This window comes from Argopecten irradians, chromosome 13, assembly GCF_041381155.1.
Source record: "Argopecten irradians isolate NY chromosome 13, Ai_NY, whole genome shotgun sequence".
In the NCBI taxonomy this organism is placed as follows: domain Eukaryota; kingdom Metazoa; phylum Mollusca; class Bivalvia; order Pectinida; family Pectinidae; genus Argopecten; species Argopecten irradians.
In genome coordinates this window covers 20,129,172-20,152,197 of record NC_091146.1, presented here as the reverse complement: position 1 = coordinate 20,152,197, position 23,026 = coordinate 20,129,172, and the positions used below count along the sequence as shown (strand labels likewise).

Below are 23,026 nucleotides of genomic sequence, written 5' to 3'. Positions count from 1 at the left end.
AAGGACCGGTTTTGACAAAATATACTGTATCATCACTGAATGTGTTGTCAATTAATTTTAATTGTCTTTTATCAACTTTTAATGCATATGGTCTAAACATTTTTCGCCTTTCTCTTAGGCTATAATAAAAGATCAAATAACGAAATTTATACTCCTGCTTCATGAGGCAAAACCTGTCTTAAAGGTCACTTTAAGGACATGACCATGACAAATGAACTTTGTTACGTATTGAGTTTGATATGATGCGGATTTATATAGTTTGGTTACAGTCATTAGTTAGGCCCTGCGTAAGAATACAACCTGTCTGTCTGTTAGTTAATAAAAAGTAGTTCTATAATGGCGAACACGTGTTGTTGATGTTTGTCATCAGCCCCAGCCGTAACACATTTCTGGCGACGAGGATTGTGGTACAACCTACGACAAGGGGTGAAAACGCACCACAACGTCACACTCGATCTATTGGTAAGATCGGACAATTTGATGACTCAATCGAGTCATGGGAAACATATGTTGAACGGGCAGAACTCTATTTCACCGCAAACAACATTGACGGTGATGTTACGGTGGCTTCGTTTCTCACAGTAATTGGTGCAAAAACTTGCGGGTTATTAAAAAACCTATGCGCTCCAGAAAAGCCTGCTGATAAAACTTTTGGTGATATCATTGTTATATCGAAGAACCACCTATGCCCCAAGCCGTCAGAGATCACCGAGCGTTTTCGTTTTCATAAACGGGATCAGCATTCGGACGAGAGCGCCATGTCTTATATCGCAGAGTTACGGAAACTTTCGATACACTGTAATTTTGGAGACCACTTGGAGACCACATTACGCGATCGTTTTGTCTGTGGTATCCATAAAGATAAAATACAACGGCGGCTGAGACCGAGCTTAATTTATAAATGACTGTGAAAACTGCTGTCGCTATGGAAACAGCCAGTCGTGATGCACTCGAGCTACAAAACAAACGTTCAGAATCTGTAAATAAAATAAAGTCCAATACACAGCGTCGGGGAAAGGTAGGTAACTCCAATCACAACAATCAGAGTAGTGGAGCAACAGGGGGCCATGTAAATAAATCTGCTCGTACTTTCAAACCCTGTTGGCGATGCGCAGCAACCATACATAGATTCGACAACTGTAAACACGTGGACTCTACATGCCATTTCTGTAACAAAAAGGGACATATTGTTGCTGCATGAATGTCTAAGAAGAAATCTGGACATGGAAAAACAGTGAGGTATGTAGATAAAAGTCCTGGGGAGGAGGGATATGATACATTTGAGCCCATGTTCCGAATGGACACAATTAATAATGTAAACACTGTCAACCCTATCATAGTGAAACCTAACATAGGTGGCAGCACTATTCCTATGGAACTAGATACAAGATACTCAGTATCCATCATACCCGAGGTGACCTACAAACAGCATTTCAGCAACAGGCCTCTCCAGCGTAGTGCAAAAAAAAAAACTACGGACATACCCCGGGGAACAAATAATATTTGTGGGAGCTTTGAGGATACCAGTCAGTATCAATGAACAAACTGCTGAATTAGTCGTACTAGTAGTATGACAGAAGGGACCAGCACTTTTCGGAAGGGACTGGTTACAACATTTCAAGCTCGATTGGAATGAAATCAATAATTTGAAGGCTCAGCTGTACTTGGAGGAAAAGCACAACCTAAATTCCACAAAGCTCTTACCGTACCCTATTCATTTAAGCCAAAGATAGAAGCTGAACTACAAAGACTACAGGATAGTGACATCATTAGTCCTGTACAGTACAGTGATTGGGTCTCTCCTATTGTTTCTGCCTTAAAGAAATCTGGACAAGCGCGCGTGTGCGGTGACTATAAAATCACAATTAATCCAGTGATGAAGGTAGAACATTATCCTCTACCGACGATAGAGGATATCTTTTCATGTCTGGCTGGAGGCAAGAAATTTACAAAGATTGATTTAACAAACGCATACAACCAGATGGAAATGGAGGAAAGTTCAAAGGAAATGCTCACCATAAACACTCACAAGGGTCTGTTTAGGTATAACAGATTATAATTTGGAGATTCATCTGCTCCAGCTATATGGCAAAAGGCTATGGACCAGGTCCTACAGAACATTCCATTTACTTCATGCATATTGGATGACATGGTAATTGAGTATAGGAACACTAATAACAACGCAAATGCTGATGGACTCAGCAGACTTCCTTTAAAGTCTCAGGGTGACTATACAGACACTTCATCTTTGTTCTATATCTCACAGATAGAACAATTACCTGTGTCGGACACACAATTACGCAAAGAAACAATGCGATATCCAGTACTGTCGAAAGTAATTGGAGGCTGTTCTACAAGGAAGTACAGAATTCCCATGTGACGATGTCTACAAACCCTTTCGTAACCGCGCTACAGAGTTGAATGTACATCAAAATGTATTGCTATTGGGTAACCGAGTTATTGTTCCTAACACGCTACAAACAAGAATACTACAGGAAATTCATGATGGACATGTGGGCGTAGTCATGATGAAATCCATTGCTCGGAGTTATGTGTGGTGGCCAAACATCGTTCGGACATAGAGAACATGTGTAAGTTCTGCTCTGGATGTCAATTTACAAGTAATACACCGCGAGCCGCACCAGTTCATCCCTGGGAGTGGCCAACCACCCCTTGGGATAGGTTCCATATTGACTTAGCCGGGCCGTTTCCCAACAGTATGTTTCTCATCATTGTTGATGCTCATAGTAAATGGCCTGAGGTCTACCCAATGAAGTCTACAATAGTCACACACAGCATTGAGAAATTACGAATCTTATTCTCTCAACAAGGTATGCCACGACAAATTGTCTCGGACAACGGGCCACAATTTTTAAGTGAGAAAATTCAAACAATTCCTGAAACAAAACGGCATTCAACACACTACTTCAGCACCGTACCTTCCACGGACAATCGGACTTGCCGAGCGTTCCGTACAGTCCTTTAAACAGGCTATGAAACAAGCCAAGGGAGACAACCGATCCCTCCAACATAAGCTTGGTAACTTCTTACTCAAGTACAGAGCTACACCACACGCTTCAACAGGCAAAACCCCAGCAAAATTACTGTATGGTAGAAGAGGACTCGATTAGACTGTCTCAAACCAAATGTGTTTTCGAGAGTTCAGAAAGGACAGGAACGAATGGAGATTTCTTCTCACTGTGGTTCTAAAGTACGCCAGTTTAAGACCGACCAGCAAGTTTTGGTTCGCGACTATCGCGGAGGGGGAAAGTGGATTGCAGGTCAGATTCTACAACAAACTGGTCTGCTTTGGTAGTATTTGGTCACACAGACCAAGTTCGTGCAACACAGATCGCTATGGAACCGGAACTAGAAGTAATGGTGCCATCATCTGCACCGACACCACGAGTCAGCTTATCGACTATCCCGGTACCAACAACTATCACGGCTCCACCAGCCACACTGGAGGCAGTGACACCGCCAGCTAACTCAGTTCCAACAGAGACACGACGCTATCCAAAAAGGGAGAACATTCGTGCCCCTGTGAAATTAGATTTGTGAACTACTATATTGTTATCAATAGTTATAAAACCTGATTGGCACTGTGTATTTGGGCATAACAATCCCTGTGCAATTAGTCAAGACTAAGTCTTGAAAAGTACTCAAATTACATACTTAAATCTAGTCATTATATGTTATCTAGTCATTATAACTTTTAAGATGTATGACGAGATATACTCTCTGATAAATCCTTAGATAAAAATCGTAATAGAACATCCATTGACTGATCATTCTAGACATCATATATATATATATAATCCATACATAAACTGTAATTGTAAAACCAGCATTTGAGAAACATATACATCTTTCATAGTTTTGGTACTTCTAAATTGGAAGGGAGGAAATGTTATGTATTGAGTTTGCTTGATCCGGATTTATATAGGTTGGTTCCAGTCATTAGTTACGCCCAGCGTGAGAATACAACCTGTCTGTCTGTTAGTCAATAAAAGTAGTTCTATAATGGCGAACACATGTTGTTGATGTTTGCCATCAGCACCAGATATAACACCTTTTTATATGTTTCGAAACACATTTAACATTTCACATGATACTTTGTATTCCTAAACTTCTTTCCTGGTCGTTATAAGCTGATATGCCTTCTAAAACTACCACACGAGCCTTTTGAATGTGCTCCGTCTACAAATTGAACCTCCCCGCATCGCCATTGCCATATAATTTGATGTGTGCATGTCGGAAGTTGTTCTCTAATATAAAAGAACATGCAGGTGCTTGACCAATAAATCAGATGATGTTGTAAGAGTTATTTCCCTTCTGTTATGATTTAAACTCAAGGGAGAATGTGATAGGTTAATCTACAAAACTCCGAATTTCAAAAATCATCGATGAATAGATAATTTGTCAATTTATTTACTATACAAATCAGTGGATTTTAATCTAAAATACTGAATTTGAGCAAAATGCCCGATTTCCAAAATATTTTTTCTCCTTTTATATGTTTAATACACACTGTTCATCCTTATACAAAGAATGGACAAAAGTACTGGGATATCTAATATTTTGATTAGTTGAAAGTGTAGACATTTTTCTAAAAGTATTTTTGATTTGGCTGAAACTTGACTTTATACGAGATCCGGAAAATCCAAAGAAAAAAAGTAAAAATGCACGAAATATATATATGGTAAAAATATGAGGTATCCATGTACTTCTGTCCATTTTATGTAGTACACAAGAATAAACTGAATACTTAAGGTTCTTTGCGCCCACCAGACTGACTTTAATTTTTAATATCAGGAATATTTACATGTTCATGTCAGCCATAGACTAATAAATGCAATGCATAACCTAACTAGGCTCCAAGAGGAACTTACCTATAAACTAGGATAAACAGTCATAGTTCGGTAGTTTTTCCCAGGTACTTCCAGTTTCCCTCCACCTCCTGGTACATCTTTAAATGACATGTGTTGTTTAGTAAAAGAAAAACAAAATAAACGCTGACTGAAACATTGAATAGTTTTATTTACAGCTAAATACAGAAAATATGACACGACCAATTTCTAAATTGCTCTAAATGATGTGAAAAGAGGTGTTCCCATACGCCTTGCAGCTGTTAAATATAATGTCCTTCATATGACTTTAAAGAGGCATGCCCATGGATTGAATAAAGGAGAACAGCCTGTTCGTGTTCTGTCAAAAGATGAAGAAGCATATCTCGTCACTTACATAAAGTACAGCCAAGAAAGGTCACTCCAATTGACGAGAAAAATGATAAAGTTATTTGCATCTCACCTTGTAAAAATATCAGGGAGGGGAAGTCCTATTGGGCCTATTGGTCCTTCCGACAAATGGGTCAAGAAATTTCTAGGTAGGCACCCAGAGCTTCACATGAGGAAGCCTCAAACAATAGATAGGGGTTGCGTCAGGATGGCAAATCCTACAGTCATGTCTCAATATGTCTCAAGCAGATATTCGATAAATAAGGTGAGACCTAATATCTCCTTTCCTGTTTGAAAATCTAACAAAAAATAAATTCATTAGAAATTATAATAATTAGATATCACCAGTCCTATGCTTGAAATGCATTTGTTGATAATGTCAATGTATATTTTCTATTTTCTTATTTTTTTATCAAACTAAAAAAATCGCCTAATAAGATTGAAAATAAATCATCACTTAAAGGGAGGGAGGTAATTATTGATTTACCTCCCTTTAATTTCACATTACAAAAGAGCAGATAAATCTGCATATTTCATTATTAACATTTTTGACAGTATACAAGATTGGTATAAATCTGATTTCATAATGTAACTTATTTGTAATTTCAATATATTTACAGTCAGTGGTGAATTGATAGTATAAACCCCGTTGATTTCAACCAAAGGCTACTCAACTTTATTTCTCGATAAATTGAGTATGTCACGCGCAATTTGGAGCCGCGCGGATGAATTTATGATGGTCCAAATCAGAAACTTTTGGTGTTTTCAGTAACCGAACGTACGTTCGATGAACATGTACATGTATCAAAATAGGTTTGAACACATATACATGTACGTGTGTAAATACAAATGTAGAAAAGTTACATTGTTTATGTTACTACCGTACCTCTTTGAGCAATGCTTCCGTGCGTATGATAAATAAACAATGTTGTACAATGTACAGTTTTGCACATTCCGATGACGTCGCAATGTTTACATGTTGTGTGTCTGTGAGTCTGTGTTGTTCTCTACAACATGTAGCCTAGATCTACATTATATTCGTATTTTTAACATCTTTGGTTGTACGCGAATGGATAAGATATGTCAGAACACGTCAGTATTTGAGTTGGATAAGTGTAACCAAAACGACCTAGCACGACAATGCATTTTTGTTCACCTCGGCGGACAGACAAGTCCTGTACGTTATCTAGAATCTACTGTGAATCGGCGAGAGTAGGACTTACATACACAATGAACGTTTGGGTGTTTCGAAATATCAATGAAACGGAATCCTTCAATTGTAGCTTTACAATACTTGTAATAGATACCTCTTATATATATTTAAGTGTTTAAAACAACAATATAAATATAGCTAACATTTTGAGAGCGGTACAGTAAACGTTTACAGTAGTGGGCCTACCTGTGTTTGTACATGTTCCTCGAAACGACGTCCGATACATTTGAAAATCTCTAAAATCCGGAAAGAATGACATGGAACTATGTAAACATCCGTGTATTCAAGAAATTTCAAACGTGAACTGATTAAGTAGAACTCAAGTGATCACGAAATTGAAGAAACTCTCTGTTTGTCACACCTCCTTGACACAGGCGGTTTGAATCGGACGCCGCGTCACAACTACGTTAAATATCCTGCCACGTTATGAATTGTGTAAGCGTGTGAAATCATACGAAGCAAAATATTAAAACCAAACTGCTTTGCACCATGGTGTTTTTAACAACAGATAAATAAAATGATTTATAGTTCCATACCGAGAAAACCTCAGATATATGCTTCATCAGACGGAACTCATTTTATTGGTATGTTCATTGATAAATTGGCGGGAATTTCCGTCACTTCAAGTGGCTGTTCGAAATGCCTGTCGGAACCAAACGATATAATTCAATTTTAGTCTTATAAATGCCATAAACACTATTAAGGGTAAATTTTGAGCTATGAAAATAATAGTTAAGACTGTAAATATAAGGATTAAAGTCTCTTTCTGGTGGTTCTATCGAAGGATAAAGTTGAGTAGGGTATCGATATTTGTTTCATGGACCGCTTCGCGGTCCATTCCAAATATCGATACCCTACTCAACTTTATCCTTCGATAGAACCACCAGAAAGAGACTTTAATCCTTAAATACAATTCAGGACTTGAGGACAAACCAAACCTAATTTATAATATGGACGAGACTGGTTTTGGTAAAGGTGTTGTTGTCCAAGATAAAGTATGTGTCACCAATGGAGGAGCCTATACAAGACAGGTTTCAACAGCTGTTGTATGTGTGTCTGGTGATTGGAAGGTGCTTCCGTCCATGGCCATTTTTGAAAAATAATTTCCTGGCGGATCCTCCAGATATGGTAAGTAATTAAAAAAAATGAAAAACAGTATATCTACATGTATACAATTTCATGAATTCTTCATATGAAAATGCGTTGAGAAACAAGATAAAACATAGTATTGTTTAATATAAATTATCCTGTCAAAGTAAAATTGCTTTATGAATTTGCCACCCGCATTTTGATCCTATTCTTACTGCAATTTGTACTGAATAGCTTCTCATAATCATTACACACAATAAATATTCACCAAGAAATTTGAATAGATCAAATCTTTGAGTCATAAATTTACTCACCAATTATGTTAAAAGTAGCTGAATAGTACAGTGTAACATACAACATTTTGTTACTGATACTTACTGTTTTGAGTTGAAAATGCAAATTACTTCATTAATTTGCAATTACAGGTATACCGAGGAAATGGCTTTTCGGAACATCGCCTAATGGCTACATGGATGGCGAGCTATTTACAAAATGGCTGGACCATATTTTTTGCCACATGTTGCCAAGCAGAGGCCTATCCCTTATCATGGACAACCATGAATCCAATCTTTCCCTAGAAGCAATAGAAAAGGCCAGAGCAAACAGGGTTGAGCTCCTGTCTTTGCCCCCACACACAACACATCGGTTGCAGCCCCTTAATGTTGCATCATTTCCACCACTAAAAAAGAGTGTCTCAGATTTGTCCACAACGTTGGGTTACGCAAATCCAAACTTGATTATCGGAAAGGGCCAGTGAGCTTAAAAAATAGTTAAAAAAATTTTTTAATGATAGAAATATAAAAAATACATTTACAGTAAAAGAAAGCCACAAGTTACAACCCTACAAACTTTAAAAAAAATATTACTAGTATAGAAACATTTACAAAATGTTATACATAAATTATATAAGAAACTTACCTTTGTTTCTTTCATTAACATATTTGCTCAGGTTCTCCGCAGTGCCATTGACCAAACATTTACCCCTAACAGGATCAAGACTGCATTCAGTAAAATGTGCAATTGTCCCACTTGATGCCAATGCGATCGACAAATCCAGATTGACTCTTCTGATAGTGATTATGCTTATCAAAGGCCTGGGCCAGGGGGAGACAATCTGAATTTGTCTCTATTGTGCGATTCATGTGGGCAATTCGTTCATGGCCATCCTCTGGTAACAAAGGGACGTATCCCAAAGGAATTGGCAGACATATTTTTCCCATCATTGGTCCTGTAAATAAATTAAAAAACACAAGGATTATAACAAAATCAAGAGTTTTAACAGGTAGTTTACAATGTCTCCAAGTGTAATTCTAGAAAAATGATACATGAAGTTAACAGCAAATTTAATCATTTTTTTTTCTTATTCAAAACAACCTTCATATATATATATTTCAATTGTTAATGTCACATTCCTCTTAATATTACCTTCTTTATCTGATAAATGAAACAGAGTTATATGCCCTTGTGGGTAGGTATTGATTGTGACGTCATGTGTTTACGAGCGTAATGTAATATTTTTTTCGGAGAAAACGTCTTCAATTGTGCTCACAAAATAATGATGTCACAATGGATACCTACCCGAAAGGGAGCTAACTCTGTAATATACAAAGAGGGAATATTATCTATATTATATTTTGAGTTTAAAGAAATGGTTAAGTCATTTAATGCCATCATTAAAGAAAAAGGAAGTGAGATCTATTCACAAATTAAAGAAAAAGAAATGGCCAAAACATCAAAACCAAAAAAAAGAATACTAAACAACCAAAAATAAACACGTAAGTTAAATAAAACCAAAGCATTCAAACAAATATTACAGTGGTATGTGTGTAATTAAACAGAATATTTAATGTAAAGTCTATAGTTATTTTTATTGATAAATGAATCAATTAAAGTAAATTGGATTAAGTCAGAAAAAATAACCATTATTTGCCATAGATAGAACACACAATGTAAATAAAGAAAAAAAATATTGAAACATTCAACAGAGCAACATGTTTAATGTTAGTCAATTTATCAAACATAATAGGCGAATAATGAAGCCAACACATGTGAAGATGATGAACTGCCAAAAATGAACCCTCCCAAGAAAAGAAAAAGAACCAAAGTAGACAAGAAGGTATACATCTTTTTTTATAATCGTTATATTAAAGATGCTCCACCGCTGACAAATGGTATTGTTTCTCTACCAAAAACAGGAGCAGATATTTAGGTATTTTTTCTTTAGTTACACTTTACACAATTACGAATTAAAAAAGTCTGAGCTTATAATTCTACTTCAAGATGAAAACATTAAAAAGAATTAATTGCATCCCTAAAAAAAATCTGTGGCACTATGTCCTATATGGAATGAAGTTCTGATTGTGCATGTACTAGAAGCAAAATTGATTATTTTAAATTATTTTTATGTTAATCCGACATATATACATGTATATGATTACACAACAATTATAGTTCAAATGAATATCGTTTATGCTCTGTCGGCGGTGGTGCATCTTTAACAACTAAATAAGTTGAATATAAGCAATGCCTCACTGCTTATGTTGTCTCCATAGCCTTTCAAAGCAAAAATATAAACAATAAACTAAACACTCATATGGAACCAATTTGTTAAGCACTATGATGCAAACGACCATGTACAATCCCTGTTAACAATGTACTAAAATAAAAACAACAACAAATATTGTATTCACAGAAAGACCATGAACTTGACGATGAAACGTACACATGCCAATTATGCCAGGTCCGAGGACATACCAAAGATGAAGAAGAAGGCATAATCTGGGTGGGATGTGACATTCATTGTGGTCTAGTGGTTCCATTGTCTCTCTACAGAACATGTTTGTTTTGATCTTAGTTTGGATCACAAGTCTTTCCTTGGTTCTGTGACATGCAGTGATGCTGTGTGCACATTTCAGAGTCATAGTGATGAAGGCACATGGTTCCATCGGTTCCATCGTGATTGTCTCTCTACAGACAGTATTGCCAGATACAGAAAACAGACAAAACATGTGTTAAAAATTCAATACATTGTCAACGAGTTTGAGAGATTACCTGTCCTGATATAGTCTTCTATGTTTTGACCCTGAGAATCATTATATTGCAAACCACCTAAATTTATTTATGTGATTTATATTTGCGTATTTGGTCGGCAATTAGAAATCGCTCATATAAAAAAACCGCGAAAATATCCAATATCAAACATTAGTAGTCAGGGAAAATCCGTCTTTTCATATTACAGTCATCTTTCTTTCAGGTAGGCATCAATTGTGACGTCATAACTTTGTGTGATATCGTCGATTTTTTGTGCAAAAAGATACAAACGTTCCACTCATGAAAACATGACGTAGCAATCACAATCAATACCTATCCACAAGGACAGATAATTCTGTCATAAAACTTTATCGGTTTTATATTTCTCTAAAAAAAGACATATTGGTCGATTCTACACTGGTAAAACCACGACGACAAATGTAACGACTGATAAAAATGCATACTGCTTAACTTGTTAATTTTCTTGTATTTATTGATGACATCTTATTGGATATATCATCAACTAAAGCATTAAAACATTAATAATATAGAGGGAAAATACAAATAATCGTTGTCATGAAAGCGAGTGAAGATACATCGTATAACCAGTAAACAATGTGAAGCCATTAGGATGCAGCGATTTGAACATTATAACGTAAATTTGGATATTTTGGATGTGGTCATATTTTTAGGCTTACTTGGTGTTTGGCACCAAAGCGCCAAAAATTAACACACACCAACATTTGATTACTTAATTATTTATTTATGTTTGTCTAAATATTGATATGGCTTTAAATAAAATCACACCAGTTTTTCATGGTTTCACTGTGCGAAACAAGTAAGTTATGCGCCAATGGGAAAAACGCCAACTTTAAACAAACCAAAATTAAGCCACCCTATTTGATATAAAACGCCAAATTTTCACGACGCCCAAACATCCCAATATACGGTATAACAATGTACATCGACATCTAGATACATGTGAGTACATTAATGAGAAACACAATAATACTCAAAGTCGACCCAATATCTATCCATTATTTTGTAATTCTAATCAATCTAAAAAATCCAAATACATGTACATGAAAAACAAACAGATTATGATGAGATTAAGACAGGAAAAACATATGTTGCGAAAAATTCAGAATAATTAGTATCCTTTATGTATTCCCAGAGAAATATGCATATATTCGACCAACTTTCAACTGTCAGGCTGTCGGCAAGTTTACATTTTAATATTTTTGTACTTAAATTGAAAATGGAACTTGACAGTGCGTGAATGCTGGTCAGTCTATCATATACACTTTTGGTACATTTCTCCGTCACTACGTTGAGATAAGAAAACAACAAAACCAGTTTGCTCATAAATACGCATATAGGCATGTTAAACGTGATTATTTTCTCCTTTCGCCGATTCTGAATTATCTTGCGAATACTGTCAAAGTTACTAATGGAGGATACAAAAACCAAAATTGATTACTTTCATCTTAAGCTTTAATAAATAAAGTAACAGTTCAGTTCATATTACTTTGGTTCATCATGGTTGCAAATCTATACAATACGGTAACAGACAATAGCAATGGCAACTATACATAGAAAAATACACACGCCACCTTTACGTACCTATATCGTATAATTGACAGTATATATTCTTATTATTTCTAATCACAATACACTAGAACCCAAAACAAAAAAAACTTTGTACTATATTAAGAGTATTCATATATACAGGAGTTATCTTGCACTTGCGAGAAGGTATTGATTGTGACCGTCATGTGTTTGGGAGCGTAACGTCATACGTTTCGGAGAAAACGACGTGAAATGCGCTCACAAACTAATGACGTAACAATCGATACCTACCCGCAAGGGAGCTAACTCTGTAATATGCAAAGACGGAATACCATCGAAAAATCTAATATGCATTCTCACATTTATAATATCTACACACACCCGTGCAGTGTAAACAATGGTTCTTATACTCATATGTGTTTTATATTAGACAAATTGTATTATTCTCACTCATTCTAAATTATCACATATATCTGCAAAAAGTATTATATCATTATCAACATCAATTTTACAGGTACACAATGATTGTCGCAACATGTATAACCGCATTGTATTTGGCGTTCATTCTCGCATCTCGTATAAATTATCTTTTTTAAAGTTATTTGTTGACGTATTTTTCATGCTCACAAATTAAGAAGAACTTTCAGTATCACCACTTTATGTAAACATTTGGAAAATTACAATACTTAAAATGCATAGGTTTTGAATTTTACAAGCACAAATAAGAAATGAAAATGGTTATTGTTAGTACTGCCAAAAATCATTATATTTACATATACAGTGCATTGAAATGATAACGATACGATCATCAAGTCAAGCTGTGGTCTAGCTACTCCATTTCACATTTTTACAGCAATAGTAGTAAATTACAAAGTGATTTCTGCAGAAATCTTTCCATCTGAACATACATAAGGCATAAATCAATTTTGTGCAGTTCATCGAGATTCTGTGTTGTAATAATGATTATAAGGCATCAAACATTTCACAGCTTTCTTCCTCATACCTCATGGTTTTTCAATAGATCGCTGAAGAAAAAAGTATCATGTCAAACTTCTCGCGCAGTTACGGCACATATAACTTTAATGGACATTTAGAATTTAAATCTATCTTTACTTAGTTGTCACCAGTACCAGACACGTCGTCATTCGGGGCCGTCTCGAATCATGGTGGGTAAAAGTCCAGAGGAGAACGAAGCCCTACATCGATATAGAATCACAGTACGGTATCTGTCCCCTGTTTGTGTTATTATGAACACATTCTAGAACTATTGATTAAATTTAAATGGGTTGCGTAATCCATGAGTGACATTAGTACTAGCCATTTATCAAAATAGTGGATACATCGGGATTATATGAATGTTTATAGAACAGTCTGTACGTTTGTCCAAGCCTGAAATCCTGAACGTTGGGTATCAAACAGAACGTCCCCCCATGTTTAGTGTGTCAGGTCTGCGGCGTCCTCATTGTTTTTTGTATCCTACAAACAAGAACACACCACCTCCATCTTCATTATATTTTAAAATCGACACTACAACCCCGTCGACCTGGGTGAAAACGATCCAAATCCAACAGATTATAAATCTACAGAATGAACTTGAATGATATAGCCTCGTTCACAGCTGTGAAGTCCACAATCCCTTGGATACTGTCCCCGTTCCTATAATATCTCTTCGGAACATCGTTTTTTGATCTTCTTTTTCTTATCTAATTTTTCAGATGTCAACAGCCGTTTTGTTTTTCTTATGATTGATGATATCGAGTGCGTCATCTCCTGTGATAACCTTATCAGAACATATCTCTACCGAAGAAGAAATCCTCGTTACATATGTAGAAAATCGAACGTTATACAGAGATTCCCCAAGAACGACTCGGAAGTTCTCCGCTGTTTTCTGAAATAAATGAAATTGACGTACATCCAGCCCATGACAGCAATCCAATAATGTGTTTTGGCATGCGTATATCGTGTTTATCTATGGTCTGAAAATAGCATGGATGATTTAGGTACAACCTTCTGTAGGATCATGAATAACGATACAAAGTCCCATAAAAATTAATGAAATATCTAGAGTCAGTCGTAACACGAAACACAGCTAACTCATGCAAGTGCCGGGCGATCTACACAAATAACTATAATTCTAAACAGAAAACCCGGAAACGGACTACTATAGCGGCTTCCGGAGACGTCATCGACAGAATTGCGCACAATACACGTTAAGCATGATGTAGCGAGAGCACACATTGAACTATTAAAGTTTGTATGGTCTACTAACTATCGCCCTTTTTGTCATATTGAAAAACTGAATTAAGTGTTACATCACATATTTATCCCCCCGTCTGGACCTAAGTTTAAAACTTTCTAAATTAACAACTTTAAATAAAGGCACAAGAAAGTACTTTTTAAATGATAAAAGTAAAAATAATCTTTTTTAACGTACGTAATAAACTGAAAAATATGGCTCGGAAATTCGAAGATGCCGTAATCATTCCGAACTCTCTCCCGAACAACCGTCACGATAAACAATCTCGAAGTAACACAGAGAGTTTTTGTGAAACCGAATAGAAAATAGTCAAACAATTTTCTTTCATAAACATAAACTATGTGGTCCCCACCCCCGACTTACAGCAGACAGGATCTACGAAGAAAAGGATTCTCGCGACATTGACGAATATTGATACACCATACCATATTTTACGGTCAATTAAGTAAATGGAAGATTCTGTGGACAATAAAAACGCGAGCGCATTAATAAAAATGACTCTAATTAGCCAAACGAAAAACTAAACAAACACATATGCGCTTACGGCAAGTTACCTGCTCACCACGTGCAGGTCGTGTCGAACGTCAGTCACGTGATAACGATTCGGAATCCGACAAACCCGAAGTCACGTGAACAAGGGGCGGTGATTACGGCGGATTATTATTCGGCTCGTCTTATAGACCGAGATATGCTTTTTGGGGAGCTAAATCATCAAGTTACATGTCAATGTTCAAATGTCAAATATTTAAGTGATATATCGTGACAGTGAAATAAGCATACAATATAACTTGACGTCAACAAACTACATATAAACGCCAGCGAAAATCTATTGAGGAATGATTAAAACAGGACTCCCAAATGAATTGTAATGTTTTTCTTTGCCCGTAACCATACATTACTTCTTATACACGGAATACCTACGCATTGATTCAACTAGAGTATTTTGACATCTGCGCACTGAGACTTTCCTGATACTGTACGGTTTTACACTAGCTCATAATTTACCCATATTCATATACAGTTTAATATTGTGGAAACAAAGAATAAATATGACATGTGCAACTCGAGTAACAGGGCGTATACTTTGCAGCTTGACAAATTCATTTCCACTTTACAATTATTTAGAACTATTTTAAGGCTTCCGAGTACAATTAGCCATTCAAAACTTTCTAAAAACAGAAATGAAAGCCGTATTGTTATGAAATAGCGAGCAATAAAATATGGAAAAACAGAAATCATGATCACGTGAGTGATATTTGTTTCAAGAACAAATCATATTGTGAATGACTTCATTAAAAGTGGAATGCATTTGTCGGTTTAAAGTATCTATAACATAATATTAGGACAGAATCATGTGACCTAGAGAGTCGTATGGATTTTTTTTCGGTTTCACAAAAATGAGAATCGATATGAAATATGAATCGATATTAAATAAAATAAATCGTATTATAATGCCGCCGTTCGCTGATAGCACAACGTATAATTAAATCAGTTTATAATGTTATTAATAAATTAAACATTCTAGCTTTCACTCGTGAATATAAGGAGTCTTTTTTTTTAAGTATAACTAACTTGATATACGTTACTCAATATATGTTTCTTGATATACGTAACCCGATGTACCTTACTAACTCGATTTACGTAACTTGATATACGTACCATGATATGCGTAACTCGATATAAGTAACTCGATGTACGTTACTTGATATAAGTTAACTTGATATTCGTAACTCGATATAAGTAACTCGATGTACGTTACTTGATATAAGTAACTCGATATACGTAACTCGATATACGTAACTTGATATACGTAACTTGATATAGTAACTTGATTTACGAAACTCGATATACGCTAACTCGATATATGTTATTTGATTTACGTAACTCTATATATAACTTGATATACGTAACTCGATATACGTAACTCTATATTCAAGTACGTAACTCGATGTATGTAACTTAATATACGTAAATCGATATTTTACGTAACTCAAAATACGGAACCCGACACGATATCCATAACTCGATATACGTAACTTTATACGATAAACATAACTCAATATACGTTATTCGATACTAAACGTAACTCGGTGTACGTAACTCGATAAACGTAACTAGATATACGTTACTTGATATACGTAACCGGAACTTGATAAACGTAACTTGATATACGTAACTCAATACTTTACGTAACTCGAAGCACGTAACTCGATATACGCATAACTTGATATACGCAACTCGATAAACGTAACTCGATACTTTACGTAAATCGATATTCAAAACTTGATATATGTAACTCGAAACTCGATATAAGTAACTTGAAATACGTAAATCGATACGATATGCGTAACTCGATGTACATAACTCGAAATTCGATATACGTAAATCGATACGATATACGTAACTCGATGTACGTAACTCTATATATGTAATTTGATACTTAACGGAATTCGATAAATGTAACATGATATACATAAACTTAAAATCAAATTATGGAACAAGACGTGTATAATCTGACGAAGGAAAACATGTACCTCAATTTTCTGTCGAGAACATTCTGCTTCCGCCCACTTCATCACAGCTTCATAAACGTTTTCCTCGTCTAACGTTATCAACTCATCAGACCCTGTTATGCGTGCCATACAGTGGTGAGAAAGTTCAGTGAAGCTAACGGACTTCAAAATGTCGTAGTAGCCATTTTTCCAAAAGAATTCTAAGCAGTCTTCCTGCAGGACTTTCCATCATAAAACACGTGAGCTTATTCCAGCAGCGCGCATGCGTTGTCTGTCGTAATATTATTCGACAGAAATGCTTTTTCACAGAGAGAAATGAGGATATCAACACAGTACTTTCTACCCACAAATAAAGACAGGGACGACGTTTTGTCCGTCAACTCGATGTTGTCTGTGTACAGATACCTGAAACACATAGCATAAGATATCAACTTAAAGCTGAAAGCGTATCTTTATTCAACCATGCTTTGTGATAGTTAGCATGTTTATGCATGCATACCAAAAGAAGCTAACATGAACCCCAGACCTTCTTAATTGTCCAAGTTGCTATCAAAATAATATATGATATACTGTACCATCGAAATAATAAAAAAACGAGTTCTAATTTAGGGGACGAGTGGGGACCCAAGTTGTGCTGAATGTCGCGCCGCTCGATATCGAGAGTTTGGAGTCTTGAATTTCCACAGAGTATCCAGATTCCAAAGTACGAACCACATGGCCCAGTTCCCCGAGTTTCATGAACATTCCTCAAAATTTTAGAGGATATACCTATAACTTAAAATTCGGACAAAGGATAAGCATAAACTGGACGTCTCTTGAGCTTAAAGACTTTTCCTTGGACTTCTGTAAAAGCTGTCTGTATGGTATACATTTGTAAAGTTGTAAGGTGACATTCCTTAAAGTTAAAGTAAGTGTTAATGAAACACGGACCCCAGTAATTCCATTTTTTTACGTCATATCTTTAATTATTATCATATTATTTTTGAGATAGTGACTATTATTAATGAACTTAAAACAAAATTAAACACAGAAAACTGAATTCAAACAGGACTAACATGGACAAAAATGATTGTTGACCCTTCTGCTAACTGTCTTTCCCTTGATAAAACCAACAAAAACTAGACACAAACTATTCATATTTCTGACTTGCATCGATTCTGACATTGGGACATGCTTGCCTTGATAGAACAGAACAACTTATTGTAATTATTTGGAATTAAGCTTTACCTTAGAAATATTCTGAATATTTCTGGAGATATATCTGTAATAGTTATCTCCCCTTTCTCAGTCATCGGACCTTCAAACATGGCATAGAATACCGGACTTCTGCTAAGAAGTACCAGCTTGTGGGCGAAAATCCGGGTCTTTTCCTCGCCGACAATAAAAATGACGTCACTTGATATACCGGAAGACAGTAGGTGATCAAAACATTCTGACAGTGTCTTCCCAACTTGCCAGTCAGAAGGAGGTGATGAAGTTGCCATTTATGCTAAGAAAAACAAATAAAAACATGATAGTATGTATACCCTTAATACATATTGCATACAATGATCGTTGCTCGGTGGTTTTTCTTCCTGTACTCCGGCATTCCTCCACCAATAAACCTGGCACGTCCTTAAACTGACTCTAGCTGTTAATAGGATGTTAAACTTACAAAAAAACCCAGCCTACAATGGGAATGAGTCAGGTCACTGCAAACATCGACAGCTGGAAGATATTGAAACATATTAATACAAAAGGGCCCGATGGACCCAAACTATTCATACGCTACCGTCATGCGCTATTATCAAGTCTCGTTAGGTACGCACCATTCAGGGATTATGCATGGTTTGGGCATGAATCAATATATATTATCAAGTCTCGTTAGGTACGCACCCAACTAAGGACTATGCATGGTTTGGGCACGAATCAATATATATTATTATAGTATCAAGTCTCGTTAGGTACGAATCATATATTTATCAAGTCTCGTAGGGCACCAACTAAGGACTATGCATGGTTTGGGCACGAATCATATATATATTTATCAAGTCTCGTTAGGGACGCACAGCTAGGGGACTATGCATGGTTTGGGCACGAATCATTATATATATTATCAAGTCTCGTTAGGTACGCACCAACTAAGGACTATGCATGGTTTGGGCACGAATCATATTATATATTATCAAGTCTCGTTAGGGACGCACAGCTAGGGACTATGCATGGTTTGGGCACGAATCATTATATATTATCAAGTCTCGTTGTAGGTACGCACCAAAAAATACTAAGGACTATGCATGGTTTGGGGGCACGAATCATTATATATTATCAAGTCTCGTTAGGTACGCACCAACTAAGGACTATGTAAATGGTTTGGGCCATCGAATCTTTAAACTGAACTTTTAAATTAAGTTGTAGAATTTAAAATATATTAGTTTAGTACATCCCGGATTCCAATTTCGCAGATTTAGTTACCACGATAACAATCCGAAACATCATATTTATTTTTTTTGTAATAAACAAGAGAGAGCACAATCTTGAACAAACGTTATTTTTAGTTAGAAGATATAGGTACTTTTATAGATTTGATACACCTTAAGGCAAAATGTAATGTTTGTTAACGAATGATATCTAAGGTATCCACATTATTAACTGCCCAAATTGACAGAAAATCCTTGTCTGCATGCTTAATACAAAAAATGTATATGTGTACGGTGGTAACAGTAGTAACTATATAGATTCTGAAATTCATTTTGAGATTTAATTTTAATTTTGTAAAAAGAAAAAAAAAATTAAGGATGTATTCTTCTGAGGTTTCAGTCCCGTTGAAGTCTCGTTTCGACAAAGATAAAAAAAGTTTATTCTTTGAGATTTTCAAATATGTTTTATCAATATCTGTAGTAAGTTGCCAGATGCAAATTTTTGTCAAAACATTACATTTCTATTTTTCAGTAGATTTTTTTTATACAGGGATTTTAAGAAATGGCCCATTTGGCGGCCATTTTGAAATTGTGTCTTTTTCCTCTTTGAGTAGAGCCATATGTTTAAAACCATTTTTACTGAAATTGTTTTTACTGCACCAGGATTTTTTAGCTGTATCGAGCTAATTTTAGCTGTTTATCTTTACTAGGTTCGTGGTTATCAAAATATTGAGCATTATTGCGTGAAGTGTTGCGCTTTTGTCACTTTATTTTTACATTTAATGGTAATTTGAGCACTTTTATTTTTTACTCTAAAATACTGAAAAATAACACATATTCAAATGGGGCAAAAAAGTAAGCACACTGACCCCCCCATTTTTCTGCCTAATTTAGAAAGAACAACCCATTCCCTATTGATATGCCAAAAATATTAACAAAAGTTTTAATACCACAACTGTTTTCTATAAAGGGTTAAATTTGGCAAAAATGGCTGAAAATGGTGTATTTTGGAGCTCAAAATTAAGGGGTAGGGTAGCATATGTTGTTATTCTGAGAAAAATTATGAGTCTTGTTAATCAAAACTTGTATATTTTTAAAGAAGACTACAGGGAATAATAAATTCTTCAAACTTCCAAACATATCAAACATCTCATTAGGAAATTTATGGCTTTAAACTCTTGTGTATATGGTCAAAACGGCAAAAATCCCAAAAAATCTAAGATTTTGTCAACTTGGTATCTTTGAGTGACAATAGCTCAAAAACAAGCACACTGACATATGTTTTTTTCTTCCGTCTTCTTGTATGGTATGAAATTCTATTTCCAAAAATCTATATGAGAAAAAAAGGTTTAATACAAGAAAATTTTGACTTCTCAGAGGTGAAACATCCTTAAATCCAAGATGTTTGTAACTTTTGATGGCGAATAGCATAAACGTTCTTCTTGATTCGACAGTATGAAAAACTAAGGCATATATAACATAAAGTAGCTCCCCACTTTTTTTCCCAAAATCCTCACTCAGCTGTGTGCTAGTCTTCCGAACTAACACACGTGTTTTGCAGATCAAATTTTAACACGCGGGTTTGAATAAAAACTAAAAACAAAACGGACATATAGTCACAATCATAATCGCTGTATTATTTAAAAATGTCAAATCTAGGATAATATATCAAAATTAGCAGCACATACGCGAAACGAATATAGCGTATGAGAAACTTGCTATATCACTCAACCCCATATTGTATACAAAACAGAGTATATACTAAATAAACATAGAAAGGTATGGAAACTAATCGATTAAACAACGTCAAACCCGAACAGCAAAGTGGTATATTTATGCTAAACATGTTGTACTGAAATTCACATTAACTCATTCATCTCTGAAAATTCATAATGAACTGTTCCAGCATTTTAATAAGGAGAGTTCTAAGGCGTCAACAGGGTTGAATTAGTTATCAGTTGTTATTCACCACGATTTACTTACTCCGTTTTTACTCCAAGAAGGGAATATTTCTCCAACAAAGCAATGTATACTCTCATATATTATGTATTTCCTGGATAAAGATTTTGCATACAACCTGAATATCATACTATACTGTTTACCTCCACCCATCCTCGATACTCCAGGGGTTCCGATCACTTACGATCTCCACATTATAGATCTTAATTAAGTGATCGGAACCCCTGGAGTCTCGCGGATGACCCTCACCTTAGCAGTTTTAAAGGTTCAGATAGATTTATTACATATGCCTGAAATTGGACATTCTCATATGCATACAAGATGATACGGTTGTCATATATTACGATTAAAGGTTTTATACTTAAAAAACTTTATACTTACAGATCTTTCGTGAACTTCTTTTGTGGTGAAAAGCTGTAAAATCCAAACCGAAAGTAATCGTCGCTGGGTTTTCCCGGTTTCTGTATTATGGGGTTCACTTAGGGTTAACGAAATATACAAATAACGAAGTTTAAGTAATACTCATGTTTTCTTTCTTTCTTTATATAAGTTTAGATAATAAACCATTAGTTTATAAAATGGGTAGAACATATTGCCTTAACCACAAAAGATTTTTCCAACTGGCCGTTTTGATTAAAAATTATTTGATTATTTTTTTTCTAATAGATATCCCTTTAGTGGGCCCCGCTAGGTATACAAAAGTATACACCTACCTGTATCTCTATATATACTACGCATGATAAAAAGAAAGGGGTCCATCGAAGGGGTTACTGGTTTAACAAATATTTACAAAACGAAAATAGAGATAATTTTATCATTAGAGTAAACAACAATATTTTGATAAAATTAAAATAGCATGTGTAAGTCTCCCAATGCTTTGTTACGCCATATTAGCATTATATTCTGTTATTTTTTAATATATTTTAGTAATTCTCCATTTTAGTGACAAAACAACTTTGTGCAAATATTGTTTGTGTATTCTGTAATGATTGTAATTTATTAACACTGACTGTGATATTCTGTATTTGCATATTGCAGAGTTATCTGTTCTTGGGGGTATTAGGTTTTAGATTGTGGACGTCATGTGTTTGAGGTCGCTAACCGTCATACTTTTCGGAGAAAAAACGACGTGAATTGCGCTCACAAAATATTATACTTAACAATCGATACCTACTCGCAAGGGAGCACTAACATTGTCTATATGCAAAAGACGGAATATATTAGTGTTTAATTGTTCCTGAACTAATCACTAATTATTTACTTCATTGATTTTAATAATATATTTTTTAGGGCAAAAGCCTATCTGAGAGAGCAGCATGTTAAATCTATTCTTTCTTTTGTTTTTTAAACTGTTTAATTGATAGAAATATGCAAGGTAAATAAAGGATTCCCAACGGCGAAAGAGTTATCTCCCCTGACCCAGTCTTATCGATGTTAACATGTATTTTGTTCTTATTGCTTACTGTGTGTGCAGACTAATTGTACTGCTAGAAAATCATTTTATAGAATTATTAATTATTAGAATCATTAGCTTTGCTCAATTATTGTATTGAGATTATAACCAGAAAAAGAACATTGAACATAAGATACTTCTACTTTCACTTCCTGCAAAAATACGTGCCTACGGCTACAAAATATATCTCAAGTCGTCATTCTCCGTTGCCAGGCGGAAAATTCCGAAGCAACTACTCACATAAAACAGCTTTTAAGTTAAGATTCAAGACAAAATGTTTAATTGTTAGATTCAGGTAAGAATAAAA

At 35.3% G+C, this 23,026-nt stretch overlaps 1 protein-coding gene and 1 long non-coding RNA gene across 2 annotated transcripts; both read right to left on the bottom strand.

Moving 5' to 3' along the window:
• Window positions 1-7,305: 7,305 nt before the first annotated feature.
• Window positions 7,306-8,880, bottom strand: LOC138306188 (uncharacterized). Its single transcript, XR_011205799.1, has 3 exons — window positions 8,458-8,880; window positions 7,918-8,297; window positions 7,306-7,567 (listed from the first exon to the last, which is right to left on the bottom strand). It is a non-coding gene; the product is annotated as an uncharacterized lncRNA (long non-coding RNA).
• A 4,958-nt stretch (window positions 8,881-13,838) lies between these two features.
• Window positions 13,839-21,849, bottom strand: LOC138306295 (BTB/POZ domain-containing protein 2-like). The gene is given in 5 exon segments (XM_069246715.1): window positions 13,839-14,026; window positions 16,930-17,136; window positions 17,139-17,313; window positions 18,136-18,397; window positions 21,648-21,849. Coding segments are annotated over 4 exon segments (816 nt in total). The 5' UTR covers window positions 18,393-18,397; window positions 21,648-21,849; the 3' UTR covers window positions 13,839-13,849.
• Window positions 21,850-23,026: the final 1,177 nt, after the last annotated feature.